This window comes from Dipodomys merriami, unplaced genomic scaffold (assembly GCF_024711535.1).
Source record: "Dipodomys merriami isolate MVZ:Mamm:240054 unplaced genomic scaffold, mDipMer1.0.p SCAF_464, whole genome shotgun sequence".
NCBI lineage: Eukaryota > Metazoa > Chordata > Mammalia > Rodentia > Heteromyidae > Dipodomys > Dipodomys merriami.
In genome coordinates, this window is record NW_027206029.1 from 656,078 (window position 1) to 673,001 (window position 16,924).

The 16,924-nt window shown below is 43.7% G+C and overlaps 1 protein-coding gene across 1 annotated transcript in view; it reads left to right on the top strand.

The window, feature by feature from the left end:
* Positions 1 to 13,215, top strand: part of LOC138808649 (VWFA and cache domain-containing protein 1-like) — a 228,165-nt gene extending 214,950 nt beyond the window's left edge. Inside the window, exons 25-27 of the mRNA XM_069994908.1 lie at positions 150 to 227; positions 1,412 to 1,513; positions 11,484 to 13,215. Coding sequence (XP_069851009.1) covers positions 150 to 227; positions 1,412 to 1,513; positions 11,484 to 11,722 — 419 coding nt within the window. The 3' untranslated portion in view covers positions 11,723 to 13,215. The remainder of the gene's footprint in view (positions 1 to 149; positions 228 to 1,411; positions 1,514 to 11,483) is intronic.
* The last annotated feature ends 3,709 nt before the right edge of the window (positions 13,216 to 16,924 follow it).

The window sequence follows — 16,924 nt, forward strand, 5'->3', positions numbered from 1 at the left end:
TCCACAGAGCTAAATCCCAAACTACATCCCAGATACACGCTGGATGGAATGCTGTCACCCAGCCATCACATGATTGCTCAGCGGGGTATTAAAGCGGGTGGTTTTGTTTGATTAAATAGTCATGTTTCTCTCTTTTTAATGATGGGTAGAAATGTCAGTGCGTATGTCCAACCTGGAGAATGACAGAGATGAAAGAGACGAGGACAGCCACGAAGACAGGGGCATCAGTGAGTATCCAGCTGCCTTGTGCAGCCCTTGTCAGCAGGAGGCAAATCCAGAATAAATATTCCTTCTCATGTCCTTTTGGCTTGTATTAAAATTTAAGAAGCTTTGACAGTTGGCTGCATTTCTTTTTTTTTTCTTTCTATCCCACTCTCCCTTTTTTGTTAGGAATAAGTGAAGGGCTTTGCTTTGTTTTGGAAAAATCTCAGAAGATTTTTTTTTTTTTTTTGGCATCAAGTGGCCTAAAAAAGCTTGGTTATGCTTTCCTTTCATTCTCCCCCTCATTAACTTTCCAACATAGTGTTTTAAAAAGAGAAAGTTTCTAGGATGCGTTTGTTTAGTCCCTTAGGTAGTGTACACAGTACATGGGGGGAAAAGAGCATTTTCTTTAGCAAAAGAGAGTCCTGTTGATGTTGAGGTGCTCTGACCTTCAGCTCCCTGAGAAACGAAGTTGTGGGAGTAAGTACCTCTCCCTGCATTCAGCCCCCCCTCCTCCCCTCCCTTCCCTTCCCTAATCCTCTCTTCCCTCCCCTCCCCTGCCCTTTCCTCTCCTCTCCTCTCCCCTCCTCTCCTTTTCCCTCCCCTCCTCTCCTCTCCATCTCTCCTAAGATTTTGTTTTGTCTAGTGTTGTGTTTGGTGCTGGTATTGGGCCTGAACTCAGGGCCTGGATGTTGTCCCTTAGGTTTTTCACTCAGGGATAGCACTCTACTACTTAGGCCACAGTTCCACCGCCAGTTTTTTGCTGATTAATTAGGAATAAAAACAAACTCTCCTGCTCAAGTTAGCTCCAAACATCCTCAGTACCCAGCCTCCTGAATAGCTAGGATTATAGGTGTGAACCACTGGTGCCTAGCCCTAGAATTCTTTTAAAAGTTATCCAGGCACCAGTAATTCATGCCCATAATCCTAGCTACTGAGGAGACTTTTTTCTCCCATTAACTACCAAAAAGCTGGAAGTAGAGTTGTGGCTTAAGTGGTAGATCACTATCCTTGGGCGAAAGAAACTCAAGGATAGGGCCCAGGCTCTGAGTTCAAGCCCTAGGACCAGCACCAAAACAAAACAAATATTATTTAGTCTAGCTGTCAGAGTACTCTGCTAATGTGTGACAGCGCATGCTCAGAGCAAGGGCACTGACCACCATGAAGGTGCTGGGCATGAGTGGTGCTAACTCTCCTTGTCTTCCCGCAGTCAGTAATACCCGGTTCATAGCCGCAGTCATTGAACGGCACGCACACAGTCCAGAAAGGAGGCGGCGCTACTGGGGCCGGTCAGGAACAGAAAGTGATCATGGTAAGATCTGGTTTCCCGTGTGAGAACCTGTGAGATGACTATCGCACACACCTACTCCCCTTCTCCCCACTCTCCTGTTCTGTGCTAGATTTCTTAACAATTTTTATAGTTATTATTAAGGTGGTATACAGAGGAGACACCATTTCCTGAGTCAGTAATGAGAGTACATTTCTTTTTTTTTTTTTTTTTGGACAATGTCATCTCTTCTTTTACTTTCCCCCAGTTTCTCCTTCCCATCTCTGCCCACAAGTTACATAGGTCATTTTTCACATCATGTTTACTGAACAGCATGATTGCCTTTGTTCGCCTTTCCTCCCTCCCTTTCTGTGCCCTTTCCTCTCCCCCAACCCTAAAAAAAAACAGTAACAACAAAAGCATGTTTCCATTTCCCAGAGTTCATTTTAAAGAATAGTATTTTAAATGCTCAGAGAAGTTACATTTGAGTTCCTCTCTTAAAGGTGTCCTCCTTTAGTCTGATAACTTGTGTGCAAATGCAGAGCTGTATAGGTTATTATGTCCAGTTATATTTTAGATCTAACTTCCCCATATGAGGGAAAACATGCACCACTGGTTCTCTGAACTTGGCTTGTCTCACTTAGAACAAACCTCATGAGTTGTTGGAGGTCCATCCATTTCCCTGAAAATCTCTTTCCCTTCTAATGGATGAGTAAGATTCCATTGTGTGTGTGTGTGTGTGTGTGTGTGTGTGTGTGTGTGTGTGTGTGTGTGTGTGTGTGTATCACCATTTATTCATCTACTCACCTGTTGTAGGGCATCTGGGCTGTTTCTATAATTGGCTATTGAGAACAATGGAGCAGTAAATATGGAAGTACAAGTGTCTTCACCATATCTTGAGAATTTCGTGTTTGTGGTACTGGAGTTTGAACTCAGAGCCTTGTATTTGCTAGGTAGGCAAGCCATCACTTAAGCCATACCCCCAGCTCTTATTTGCTTTAGTTAATTCTCAGATGAAGCCATGTATATTTTTGCCCAGGGCTGGCCTATGCCTCCCACCTAGCTGAAATCATAGCTATGAACCACCACAGCCAACTCATTTGTTGAGACAGAATCTCTAACTTTTTGCCCATGGTGACCTGGAAACTCTAACCCTCTCAATCTCTTCCTCTGTCATAGCTGGGATTACAGCCTCGAACCACTGAGCCCAACCAAAGCATTACATAGTTTGACTTAGTCTCAGCATAGACAGGTTGCCTCTGGCCACCCAGCTCGCTCCCAGGTTTCTTTCCGTAAACAAGTTATTCATTTAGTCTGCATGGAACCTGTTCATTCTTCCACTTGTTTCTCAGTGCGATGGATAGACATTCCCTTAGGACCTACCACCCAGTGTTGGTGATGGAACACCAACTCACTGAAGGATCTCCTAGCTGTGTACCCTTGGGGCTTGATTAGGGTCTTAGCCTTCCTCTAGTCTTCCCAGCCTGTTGTCTGGCTTTGTCTGGAATGCTCAGAGAAGTCTTCGCCAAAGCAACATTTTGCACTGAGCCTTAATGGAAAGTTAGGAGTCCAGGCTTGAATTTGTCAAATCATCAGTGACATAAAGTTCAGTGCAACCGATGCTCTGGCAGTTGAAGCTGAGGGGGCACCAAGCGCCATGTGAAGGAAGCCCTGAAATAGGGAATTTTACATTCTCTCCTGGAGAGAGCACCCTTCTGCCCCCCCCTTGGCCTCTCCCCTTCCTGGTATGGCAAAGAACAGCAGGTTCTCCGGGAGCATCGCTGCCACAGTGTGTTTCCATACCAACAGGAGAAGTTTGTGAGATTCCTTCAGGCAGCCAGTGTGGCTTGGGGCACAGCTGCCAGCGCATCAGATTCCCTTTGGAAAATGGGAGCAGCCGATCCTCTGCAGTGTAAACTTAGACTGTTGTTCTCATTTGGGTTTTCACTCACATTGTTCCCACAGAGCACGTAGAACCTTTGGTTCTTGTGGAAAGCCAACACACAACTTAAATTTTTCAGTTTCTTGACTTCCTTGGCTTTCCCCTCTCCCCCCCCCCAAAAAAAAAAACACTTTGAACCAGCATAAAATCTTTCTGCTAGGCAGTTTTGTGTCCTCTCCTTTGAATACTAAAGCAGGTTTGGGGCTACTAAAGTTCAACAGAAATAATTTCTTATTCAGCAGAGACATTGAATACATTCTCATTCTCTCTTTCTCCCTCTCTGTCTCCCTCTCTCTCTCTTCCTCTCCCTCTCTCTCTCCCTCTCCCTCCTCTCTCTTCCCCTCTCCCTGTTTCCCTCTCCCCTTCTCTCCCTCTCCCACTCTCCTCTTCTCCCCCTCTCCCTCTTTTCCCCTCTCTCCCTTCCCCCCTCTCTCCCTTTTCCCCTCTCTCCTTCTCCCTATCCCTCTTTCCTCTCTCCCTCTCTCTATTTCTTCCACCTCACCACCCATCACATCAATAGCAAGTTGGGATTCGGACTGATGTTTCTGAAATCCCTTTGGCCCCTCCCACTGTCTTAGTAAAATGATATCGAAAGCATGTGCTGCGATAAAACTCATAGTGCAGTGTCAGTATCCGAAACCCAAAGAATCCAGCAAAGGGCTTGCCTGCTTTCATTTTTCCTCCCAGTAATTGGATCCCTGTTTTCTCTAAGGAATACAATACTACAGTTTTTCAGGCAGACAGAATGTTAACACAAAAGAAGTAGAAGGCAATGACATTCCCATATTCCCAATGTGTCGTAAAATCAAGAGAGCCTAACCACGTGATATCGCTGTCCCGCAGCTGCCCAGTGGGTCACTAGAAGTGGTGCCATCATGTTGCATCCCTGTAATGAGGATAAACAGGGTAAACTGCACATGCATCTCCACCCTCATGGTTTTATCCACACAGTGCTGGCTTATCTGAATGTTCTCTCGTGGAGTGCTAGTAGGGGGCGTCTCCAGTTTGCTGGGTACTATAAAGGGAGTTCAGTGGAAAGAGTGTAGAAGAGTCAAGCCAAGCCAAGCTCATTTTGAATTCTATCAGCCACCTTTCCTTTTGTTTTGGTTTGTTTCTCGGCTTGTTTCTTTTAGCAAACTATTGAAATTCTAGCAAGCTACTTTGGGCTTTAACTTCTTAGTTCATTCATTCTTGTTTTCTTTCTTTTTCTTTTGTACTAGGGCTTGAACTCAGGGCCTGAGTGCTGTCCCTTTTTCACTCAAGCCTGGCACTCTACCACACACCTCTGTTTCTGGCTTTTTGTGGGTTAATTGAAGATAAGAGTCTCATGCACTGTCCTGGCTTAGACCCATGATCCTCCAATCTCAGCCTCCTGAGTAACTAGGATTAGAAGTTTTGATTGATTTCCTAATTCTTAAAACTTAAATACTCTACCTGTTGTGTTGTGAGGACTAAATGCAGATTGCATGATAGGCTTGGAGCTCAGGCTTAACCTCTCTGTCTATATGCCCCCCTCCCCCCTCGCACCCCCTGCTCTTCCCTGAAGGGATTTACAATGCAGGATAAAACTCATAGTGCAGTGTCAGTATCCGAAACCCAAAGAATCCAGCAAAGGGCTTGCCTGCTTTCATTTTTCCTCCCAGTAATTGGATCCCTGTTTTCTCTAAGGAATACAATACTACAGTTTTTCAGGCAGACAGAATGTTAACACAAAAGAAGTAGAAGGCAATGACATTCCCATATTCCCAATGTGTCGTATGAATGCATATATTCCTGAGGCTGATTAAACCTGGGGTATGACCATGTACTTAGAAGATATGGACAAAGAAAATGGAGAGGAGACAGTTCACTTTAGGAAGCCACAGTGGTAACAGAACTGTAGCCCTGATCTGTGCTGCCCAGTGGTAGATTTCCATGAGTCTTTTTGGTGAAATGCACAAAAGCAAACTCAAAACCCATGCTGTGACTATTGGAGTTCCTACACATGGTAGAGTTAAGAGCAGAGTCATCCCAAGAATTAAAACTGAACGTTGACCAGCTAAATGTGGAAGCTTCCAGATATATTTTTTATTTTTATTTTTTGGGTCCGGTCATGGGGCCTGAACTCTGGGCCTGGGTGCTGTCTCTCAGCTCTTCAGCTCAAGGCTAGCACTCTACCACTTGAGCCACAGCGCCACTTCCAGCTTTTTTCTTTTTGCTTATGTGGTGCTAAGAAATCGAACCCAGGGCCTCATGTATGCAAGGCAAGCACTCTACCACTGAGCCACCTTCCCAGCCCCCAGATGTATTTTTTATTAAAAATATTCTACATGGCTAGTAGGGTCTTGAAGTTTTAAGAAATCCGATTTTAGGCTGAGTACACTAGCTCAAGCCTGTAATCTTAGCTAGCTACCAGGCAGAAGTTGAAGGATGGATCACATTTGGAGGCCAGCCCTGGCAGAAAAGTTTGGAGGGCTTCATCTCAAACTATGGCTAGGTGCAGTGGCATGTGACTGTTATCCCAGCTACTGGGGAAGCACAGTGACTTGATACAGCGTGAGCTGCCTATCATCCCCAGCAACATGGGAAAACACTTATAGGAGGATCAGAGCCCAGGCTAGCCCAGAGAATAAAGTGTGATCCACCTCAAAAGCAACCAAGGCAGAAAGGGGCTGGAGGTTTGTTTTAACAAACTGTTGAAACCTTAGTAAATTAATTTGGACCTCAAATTATGGTTCAAAAGTATGGATGGCTCAAGTGATAAAGGAACTGCCATGTAATTCAATCCCTAGTATTGTAAAAAGAAAAATAATATTTTGTTTTGTTTTGCCAGTCCTGGGCACTTGAACTCAGGGTCTGGGTGCTGTCCCTGAGCCTCTTTGTGCTCAAGGCTAGCTCTCTACCACTTAGGACACAGCACCACTTCCAGCTTTTTCTGATAAGAGTGTCATGGACTTTTCTCCCCTGGCTGACTTTGAACCACGATCCTCAGATCACATCCTCATGCGAAGCTAGGATTACAGGCATGAGCCACCAGTACCCAGCTCTAATTTAATTTTTACACTTTAAAAGGAAAGCTACTTAAGTTGAGAATATTTCTTGGAAAAGCAGGTCTGGGCAGTTGTGTGTGTGTATGTTTGTGTGTGTGTGCGTGTGTATGAGAGAGAGAGAGAGAGAGAGAGTGTTCTTGGGATTGAGCCCTGGCTCTTGTACATGCATCATATGTGCTCTGTCCTGAGCTACATACAACCATGGCCCCAATTATGACAATATTCTAAGAGCACTTAAAAGTGATTGTTTATCAGCAGTTACAGCCACAAGTAAACAGAGCTGACAGTTACTATCTACATATGCTTATTGTGTTTCTGCTTTGCCTAGTATTTCCTTGTATTTCTCAGTGTAAGTCAACTCCTAGTTTATTTTTAATTAAACATCAACATATATTTATTTGTTTCTTGTGAATTTATATTTCAGTTACTATATTATTCGAAACTTCATACTTGCTGATACTGAGCAACAATTATTCTCCAGCAAAAAAAGAGGAATATTCCCTTTGTTCTCAGAAGATTCCAAAATACTTGAGGCAAATACTGAAACTTGAAAATAATAGTCAAAAAGAAAAGAGCTGTTCTACAAGTGCTCCCATATCTTCCTGCAGTGACTCCCTTTGGCCACACGGTGGTGTCTGAGTCCCTAGAGAGACCTAATGTCCCTAACGAGTAAAAAGTTTTACAGAAACCACATTCTCTTTATGGATGCCTGGTCATCTTCCTGAGGCCTGTTCTCACCTGAGATTGTCTTTGCAGATACTTTTCTACACATGCCTCAGGAAAGTAATAAGTTCTGTAAAAGTGTTAGCAGACATTTGTGTTCAAGTAATGATTCCTCATACTGGGTCAGGGCCCTGTCTGTCCTTAATGATTGATCACTGCTCCCAGAAGAACTGCCTGCCACCGAGCATTTCATTTGTTCAGTGAAAAAAATGTGTCTTAGTCCTGCTTCTACACCTTCTGATTTCCATCAATTTTGAAAAAAGGACCATACAGGGAGTTTAACCACTAGCACCTGTGCTAGTTTTTCCATCACTGTGACAAGCATTGGAGAGAAAGAATTTAAGAGGAAAGAAAGCCGGGTGCTGGTGGCTCACTCCTACAATCCTACCTACTCCAGAGGCTGAGATCTGAGAGTCACAGTTCAAAGCCATCCTGGGCTGGAAAGTCCTTGAGACTCTTTATCTTAAATTAACCACTAGAAAACCAGAAGTGGTGCTGTGAATGAAAGTGGTAGAACATACACTTGAACAGAAAAGCTCAGAGACCACACCCAGGCCCTGAATTCAAGCCCCACAAGTGACCCAAAAAAAAAGGAAAAAGGGAAGAAAGATTCACTTTGGATCATGGCTTCAGAGGTTTCCATCCATGATTAACTGGACCATGGCAAGGTGGAAAGTCATGGCAAAAGGACGAAGTAGAGCACATTCTTGTATCTGGTGTGGAAGGGCTAGGAATGAGTTATTTCTTCCCATGGTATCTTCCCAGTGACCTACTTCGCCAACTAGACCCAACCCCCAATAATGCCAGTGTATTCTAAATCCTTATGGAATGCTCCATTGGTCAAGTCAGAACTTGCAGGAATCAATCACTTCCCGAAAGTCCACCCATCTTTAGCATATGAGCCTTGAATCTCAGATCCAAATAATAGTAGTATGATAACAAGGAAATGAAATGGCTGTAGTATATGGATTGTACTCCAGGAGGGGTCTGTGCTGAGGTACTCATTCAGAAGCAGTTACAGAAGGATAGGACAAAAAATAAAGTTGTCTGGAGACAGCTACATCATCTCTATCCAGCAGTAACCAGGTGGCCTGGGGCCAGCCTGGATCAGTGTATCACTGGACTCTTGTCAAAACCCCTGGGCAGGACTCAGTAAATCGTCCAGTGGTTTCTATATTGAATAAGACTAGTGAATGTCATGCCAGGCAAAAGTTGGCAGGCAGCAGAGATGAAAAACTATCCCTGGGGTATTTGAGTAGTCCACATAGACAAAGAGTCTTTGCCCAACTCATGTTTTCAATGTCACTCTTTCTGCAGGCAGCATGAGATTCTACCCTATGTCACTCAGATTTCAGAGTCCTACACCGACTCTCACTTTAGACTCAGCACTACCAAAGCTGAGAAGCTGCCGAACTTGTCCTGGCTCCTGAACGTATCACTGTTTCCCCAGCCTCCAAACCTGGAAGCCTTTGGCCTTATCCGAGGATGTCATCTCCCCCAGCATGTCCCCCAGGCAGAGCCATCCAGCTTGCTCTGCCCTGGAACAGTCTCTTGAAGCTACCTGTTGCTCCATCTCCAGACACTGCTAGGATCCCACTCTAGGATCCCTCCCCTCCCCTATGAACATCTCCTGGAGTGTTGTGGGCTCCAATCACTGTCCTCTGAATCTGACTCTACCTTCCTTCTGTCCAGCCTCCTCATTGTCACTCCACCCCACCCTGCCATTGCCTGTCACTAAATCTCTTCTTGAGACTTGGACCAGCCTTTGTGACCAGCCTTCATCTGCCTATCCAGTGACATTTCCTACTTCCTTTCCCACACACCAAGCTCGTCAGTATTGCCCAAAGCCAGCAGAGTCTTTCAGCCATTGCTCAGAGTTACTGCATGTGTTCGTACCTTCCACTCTTTTCTTCACCTAGTGAGCTCCTTGGCTTTGCAGGCCACGGTGCTCCTGTATTTGTGAGTAATGTCATATACATGCCACAGAACTCTCGCTATTCCTTCCTGAGCTTGGGGTTTCTGGATCTCCTCTCTCATCATCCTGATTTGAAGTAATAGTTGTCTTCACACACACACACACACACACACACACACACACACACACACACACACACACACACACACACACACACACACACACACCATTTCACGGTCATTCACGCCTGATAGTTTAACAACTTATAACTGTTCAGCCCACTCCTTATTTTAACTTCATTCCCATCTGAGCTATTGTCATAGATTCCTTTCTCTTCCATCCATCCTTCAAATTGCCAGCCAGACTCCCTTAATATAGAAATAATTGTGCCAGGATTTTTCCAAAAACCTTGACTCACATCTCTATTTCCTTCTCTTTCACATGATCTCCAGGATCTAGCTTCCACTTCCATGTCTTCTATTCCCTAGCTAGCACACATCCAAGCCACAGGCCCAGGGACAGCTTTCCATCTCCTCACTTCTGTGGCTGGTCTCATCCTGTCTTTGCTCAGCCCTTCTTTTTTTTTTTGTGTGTGTGTGTGTGTGTGTCCGGTCGTGGGGCCTGAACTCTGGGCCTGGGCGCTGTCCCTCAGCTCTTCAGCTCAAGGCTAGTGTTCTACCACTTGAGCCACAGCGCCACTTCCGGCTTTTTTCTTTTTGCTTAGGTAGTGCTGAGGAATCGAACCCAGGGCCTCAGGCATGCAAGGCAAGCACTCTACCACTGAGCCACCTTCCCAGCCCGCTCAGCCCTTCTTACCAAACTCCTATTCATCTTTCTTACCAAATTCCTCTTCATCCATTTAAGACCAACTAAAATATTAGTTCTGAAATGCTTCCTCACTCCCTACCCAGAATTAGTGATTCCCTCTTTTGGATTGCAATCATACTTCCATTATGCCATTCATACTGTCTGCATTAGAGGAAGCCTAGTTCGGTTAGCATCTGACTCATACTTAATTGTAAACTCATTAAGGAAAGAAGACATCATTTATTCATGGCTTGTCATCCCCCCTTCCAGCCCATATGGTCTGCAGCTAATGAGTAATTCATTCACCTGTGCTTGTATTTGTTTTACTTCTCCCACACTGACTTTTCAGCTCCTTCTGATGGACCAAGTTTGCATCTTTATATCTCTCCTGAGAGCCCAACATAGTGACTTGTACACAGGAGGTGACTAATAAATGTTTGCTGACTGTTAAATAATTCTGTCATTTCAGTAACGTTTCATTGAGGATTCATTTGCCTTTCTCGGTTTGTTTTTTTTGTTTTGTTTTGGTTTTTGCACAGAACATACATTTTCCACCATAAACTCCTCTTGCTTGGCTGTGTTCAAGCAGATCAACTTTGTAGCCATAAATGTGATAGCACTTACCATGAGTGAATGCTGATTTGCCAACTGTAGATGTGGCAAAAATATTAATGAGCTGTCACTTTTCAAAACGTTTAAAGGGAGATTTCTGCAATATTTAAAAACATGCCAGGATTCCTGAAACAGAATCCTTTGATCAACAAAGACATTTTCTTTTGAAACATGCATGACTTCGAATTCTGAAAGAAATTAATGTTTAAACACAGCGAGCCAGCTCACACAGAGAATAGTTGATTCCTCTTTCAGTTGCTATGGGAAGGTATGGAGTTGGTGTTTTATTAAGTGCTAGAACCCTGGGCAAGTTCCTTAACTTTTCTGATCATCCTCTCCCTCCTTTGTATCATGGATATTAAAATGCATGCCTCAGCAATGTACAAGAATTACCTGACATGCGTGCTTGCTGAGGAGCAGGTGTGCAAGTAATGGTACTACTTGGTTTTTTACTTACTGGCACCAGATGCAGGATTTCAATGCTCAACTTTTCCCCCACCCACCCAATGGATCCGAGTCCTGTTTATGTCTTTCTCATAGCCACTGATCACTTATTTGTGTGGATTTCTTTAATTCAGGCAACATTCTTAATCACCAGAAAAAGACTAGTGGTATAGCACCCTAATTGCCAATGAGAGATAGATAGATAGAGGGATGGATAGATAGAGGAATATATGAGCTGATTCCCTTTTTTCTTTTTTAGTCATTGTTGATATGGAGATTTGGGATAAAGGATCCTTGTTTACTTTGTTACCATCATACTTTAATTACCTAAAAATAACTATTGGTTGTGCTATTGTTTTTAAGAGAAAAATGTTAACTCTGGAGCCCTTTAAAAGTAAGCCACCTGTATCTGTTGATAGTGTGCAAGTGTTTATGCTTACATATGGCAAAGATAGGAGCAACTCCCCCTGTCCTAGAAGTTCTAAATAGATTTTCTTTGTGTCTTGAAGCCATCAGCTGCATCTTTGTTTATTCCTTTTCTAGGCTACAGTACGATGAGCCCACAGGAGGACAGTGAGAATCCTCCATGCAACAATGACCCTTTGTCAGCTGGGGTTGATGTGGGAAACCATGAGGAGGACTTGGACCTGGATACCCCGCCTCAGACTGCAGCCCTACTAAGCCACAAGTTCCACCACTACCGCTCACCCCACCCAACCCTTCACCACAGCCACCACTTACAGGCAGCTGTGACAGTACACAGCGTCGATGCAGAGTGCTAACGATCTCCTCACCTCCACAAGAAGATGGGATCTGGGACATACAGAATGTCCTGGAAAGAAAAAGAGCCTAAAACCTGCAGGAAAAATGCAGGCGATCCCTGTGGTTTGTGCTTTGTCTAGATCAGTCTCATCCATTTGCTGCAGGCTGACATGTTTAAAAACAGAAACCACCACCAAATCACGTTTGTGAGGACTGATGCTGGCTCGGGAATGGAGGGGAAAAGGAAGCCTGATTAATAGACCTGCCATAACGCTAATGGAATGGAACAGAAGGCGAACCTCCAAACACAGAGACACGTGGGTAAAGGAAACGGAGCCAGAGGAATGTTCTCAGGAGCCAGAAGCCTCCGGCTGTCCTTAACTGGAAAAGAGGAAAGGCTACTCCTCCAGAGACAGGGGACGTGGCATACTCAGGCACCTCACGTGTGCATTGAAGATTGTTCTTTGTTTCTTAGCGGTACCTAGACACCACGATTGCTGTGTGGCACTCAAATGTTAAGCTCTAAATGATGCATCTCAAAATTTCTAAGTAAAGGATTATTTTTCTACTATTTATTGAACTTTGAAACATTCTCAAACTTTGGGGGAGAGAAAAAGGAAACACAGGAAAAATTCTCAGCAGTTAGCCCTCCCTGATACATGTGTGATGATGTGATTCTTTGACTAAGGAGTTCTATTTCTTATTTAACTGCTTAGCATCCCACTGCCCCAAAGTGCACAATGAAAAAAAAAATGAAGAAACCTTTCTCTCTGGCTTGTTTACGTCATTTCCTGGAAAGAGCGTTTTATTTGTAATGCAGTATTCTTTCTCTGTGATTGACAGAGGCGGATGGGAGGGGCAAAGAACACAAGATGTTTGAAAAAGGAAGTTTGTTTCTTTAGACTTCATATCCAGTCCCACTCAATACTTTTCTTAGGTTTCTACGAAATCTAATATGACAACCCCAGCCTCTCAGTTTGGTCCGGGTTGCATTGATTCCTTTATTCATTTAAAATTTTAAAATGTCTCATTTTGACTCTGAGAACATTACTCACATAAGGGAAGGCATTTTAAAATTGTGGAATTTTGGTTCTTAATTAAAGATTTCTTTTGAAATCATAGTATAAAGCTGCTGCCAGTTATCCAAGAAGTTACCCACCAAACTGCTTTTGATTTATATAAGGATTGATCAAATCTGGCTACTAAGACATGGGACATTGTAACTTTAAAGTAGTGTTCTAATTACAGTGATGTATTTTAGATTCACATTTTGTGATTCAAATATGTTATAAAGACCTTCTTGCACCGTGTGTTGGTGAACCTCCATTTATATGTAGTTGGGAAAAAATTCACTGAATAATGTTTTAATGATAGGATATTATGATATAATGTTTTAAAACAAATGGGTTCTTCAACAGTACAGAAAGTAAACTATATTATGTGCTACTTGGCGACCCCTTCATACTGTGTATAAAATTGCAGTCTAGTGAAATAAACTACGCAACTGACAGTGTCAATGGCTACAGTGATTTGTTACTACACCAGTCTTCATGCTTCAGAGCAAGTCCCTTTTGTTGGTGGCGGTAATAATGGTGGTGGTCATGGGGCTTGAATGCAGAGCCAGGGCACTATACTATCCCTGAGCTTTTTCACTCATGGCTAGCATTCTACCACTTTGAGCCACAGTGCTACTTCTGGTTTTCTCATGGGCTTTCCTGCCCAGTCTGGCTTTAAACAGTGATCCTCATATCTCAGCCTCATGAGTAGCTAGGATTACAAGCCTAAGCCACCGGTGCCTGGCTGCCCAGTCCCTTTCTTTCTGTAACCTAGCAGGCTATTTACTGAACTGAAAGTAGGGATCCTTTCAAAGCTATGGCCAACTATAGCCCCTCTTGGACCCCTGAAGCATGCAAAGAAATTTAAAGTATGATAACATTAACAATCAATGCTTAAAAATATGTGTAAATCCAGGCAACTGTGGCTCACACCTGCAATCTTAGCTACTCAGGAGGCTGAGATCTGAGGATTGCTATTTGAAGCCAGCCCAGGCAGGAAAGTCTGGGACACTCTTATCTCTAATTACTCATCAAAAAGCTGAAAGTGAAGCTGTGGCTCCAGTGGAAGAATGCTAGCCTTGGGGGGGGGGGGTAGGGGGAAGGGTGGAAAAGTCTCAGGGACAGTACCTAAACCCTGAGTTCAAGCCCCAGGACTAGCACTACAAAATATATATACTAGGGCTGGGAAGGTGGCTCAATGGTAGAGCACTTGCCTTGCATACATGAGGCCCTGGGTTCGATTCCTCAGCACCACATAAGCAAAAAGAAAAAAAAAGCCAGAAGTGGCGCTGTGGTTCTAGTGGTAGAGCGCTAGCCTTGAGCTGAAGAGCTGAGGGACAGTGCCCAGGCCCAGAGTTCAGGCTTCACGACCAGACCCCCCCCCCAAAAAATGTGTGTGTATAACTGCTGGGCTGGGCACATACTACATGCCTATAATCCCAACATTCAGAAGGTTGAAACAGGAAGGTCTTCAGTTTGAAACCAGCCTGAACTATAAGGAAAAACATGTCAAAAAAATTGTTTAAAGGACTCAGTGGTAAAGCACTTACCTAGTATAAACAAGGTCTAGAGTTCTATTTTATCCAGGGAAAAAAGAAAATAAATGTGTAAAATGTAGCATCCCTCTTGAGCAGGTAAGTCTCTGTTAATATTGAATGGTTAATTCTTTTAGGAAGGGTTGGTTGCCTGGGTTTCCTATTCAGAAAAGTAAACCTCTCCATGTGATACATTATTGTCCCTCAAGATGAGGGACTCTGGGTTAAGAACCTAGCTTGCTGGTTGAGGAGGAGAGGGATTCAAGTGGAAATGTGATCTTTCCAAGAAAGGAATCACAAAGCTCTGAGCTGAATAACAAAATATCTCCAGCCTGCTCAAACACAGTAACAGAAATGCATTTCATATCATTTACAATGAGACTTTCCTATCCTGAGCTCTAGATGGAAGTGATCAAATGTATATAACCCAAGCAAGAAAACTGCTGGCTTTAAAGATTTGTGGAGTGTGACACTTGAGTTTCTGAAGGGTGTCCTAGAGTTGTCAGCTTCCACGTTTAATCTTTTATCTTCTTCCCCAAGTATTCTATATAATAATGTTTAAACATTTTGTGATGGTGGTAATGATGTTTGTATTGTTACTATTATTTTTTAAAGTAAAACAGGAGCCAGATGCTATGGTCTTACGTCTGTCATCCTAACTATTCAGGAAGCTGAGGTCTGAGGATTGCAGTTCAAAGCCAGCTCCAGCAGAAAGTCCATACAACTCATCTCCAATAAACTCCCAAAAAGCTAGAAGTGGAGCTGTGGCTCAGAACTCTAGCCTTGAGCATAAAAGCTCAAATGTAGTGAGCAGGCCCTGAGTTCAAGCCCCAGGAGAAGCACACACACACACACACAAACCCAGTAATGTGTGTGTCTGTGTGTGTGTGTGTGTGTGTCTGTGTCTGTGTGTGTCTGTGTCTGTGTGTGTCTGTATCTGGGTGTGTGCAATGCTAGTCATGAGGCTTAAAGTCGATGTCTGGGCACTGTCCTTCAGCTTTTGTGCTTACCTGATCCACAGCTCTACCTCTGGTATTTGAGTGGGTAACTGGAGAGGAGCTGGGGCTGACTTCAAACCATGCTCCTCAGATCTCGGCCTCCTGAGTAGCTAGGATTATAGGTGTGAACCATCAGTGCCCAGATGGATTTTTTTCTCTCATGCTGTCCAGTTTCATGTACTTCTGATAGCATTGTCTATTACGGTCTTCCCTGGGAATCCTGAAGAAAGATCCTATCAATGCCTTCTTGCTCCCCAAGGCCTCCTGATACTGATAACCAACACTGCTTATCAACATTGGTAAGTATCGAGCTCAGGGTATTCCTAGTCACTTTGTATGGGGAGAAAGTAAACATCTTTGGAGCCCAAGGCAAATAGGGTCCAACCATACTTATAACATATGTTTATCTGCTCTTCAGATATATTTGTTTTGCCAGGCACAGGTGGCTCATGCCTGTAATCCTAGCTACTCAGGAGGCTGAGATCTGAGTATCATGGTTCAAAGCCAGCCTGGGCACTAAAGTCCGTGAAACTCTTATTTCCAATAAACCACTAGAAAACTGGAAGTGGCTCTGTGGCTCAAGCAGTAGAGCGCTCGCCTTGAGCTGAAGAACTGAGGGACAGCACCCAAGCCCAGAGTTCAAGCCCCATGACTGGACCAAAAAAAAAAAAAAAAAACATTTATTTTAAAACTTTTGGAAACTGGTAGTTTTTTTCCCATTACTTGATTTGATCTAAATGTTTATTTGGAAAAAAATGTTAATTTACTAAGATAGGCTTTCTTTGCCTACCAGATGACTGCCATGTGGATAGAAGTCCCGCATCGCTTAGATTCACTTTCCTGTAGCAGTGGGCTGCTCCCATGGTTCTATTTTTGGAAATATGTATCTGGTAGAGTCATCATATGAAAACACAGCAGCCCAGTCTCATCTGTGTTCTCTTTGTTCTCCACCAGTGCTGATTTTCCTGGCTGAGATGCAATGCCATAGTCAAATTCTTTTTCTGTTTAAAATAATCTAAAATTGAAAGATAATATTTGTAAGTCTGTTATATACGCCAATAGAGGGTGGTTGAGTTAATAATGATTGTATATATGTGTACATTGAGGTTTGGGGGGGGGGGGAGGTTGTTGTTTGTTGGTTGGTTGGTTGGTCATAGGCTTGAACTCATGGCCTGGGCACTGTCCCTGAGCTTTTCTGCTCAAAACCAGCAGTCTACCACTATAAGCCACAGTCACTTCCAGTTTTCTGATAGTTCATTAGAGGTAAGAGTCTCTTGGCCTTTCTTGCCCAAACTGACTTCAAACCACAATCCTCAGATCTCAGCCTCCTGAGTAGCTAGGATTACAGGCCTAAGCCACTAGTACCCAGCCAAGATTTTTTTTTTTTTTGGCAGGGGGTTGTTTTCCAACCTTACTAAAGCTTCTTCCTTCTGTTTCCTTAATTCAATAACTCTCTCTCTCCTTCATCTCCTCCTCCTACTCCTCCTCCTTCGTCTTCTTCTCCTTCTTCTTTTCTTCTTCTTTTCTCTCTCTCCCTCTCCCTCTCTCCCTTCCCCACTTACTCCCCTCCCTCCCCCAACCCTGGGGGTTGAACTCAGTCAGGTTAGCACTCTACCATTAGCACTCTACCACTT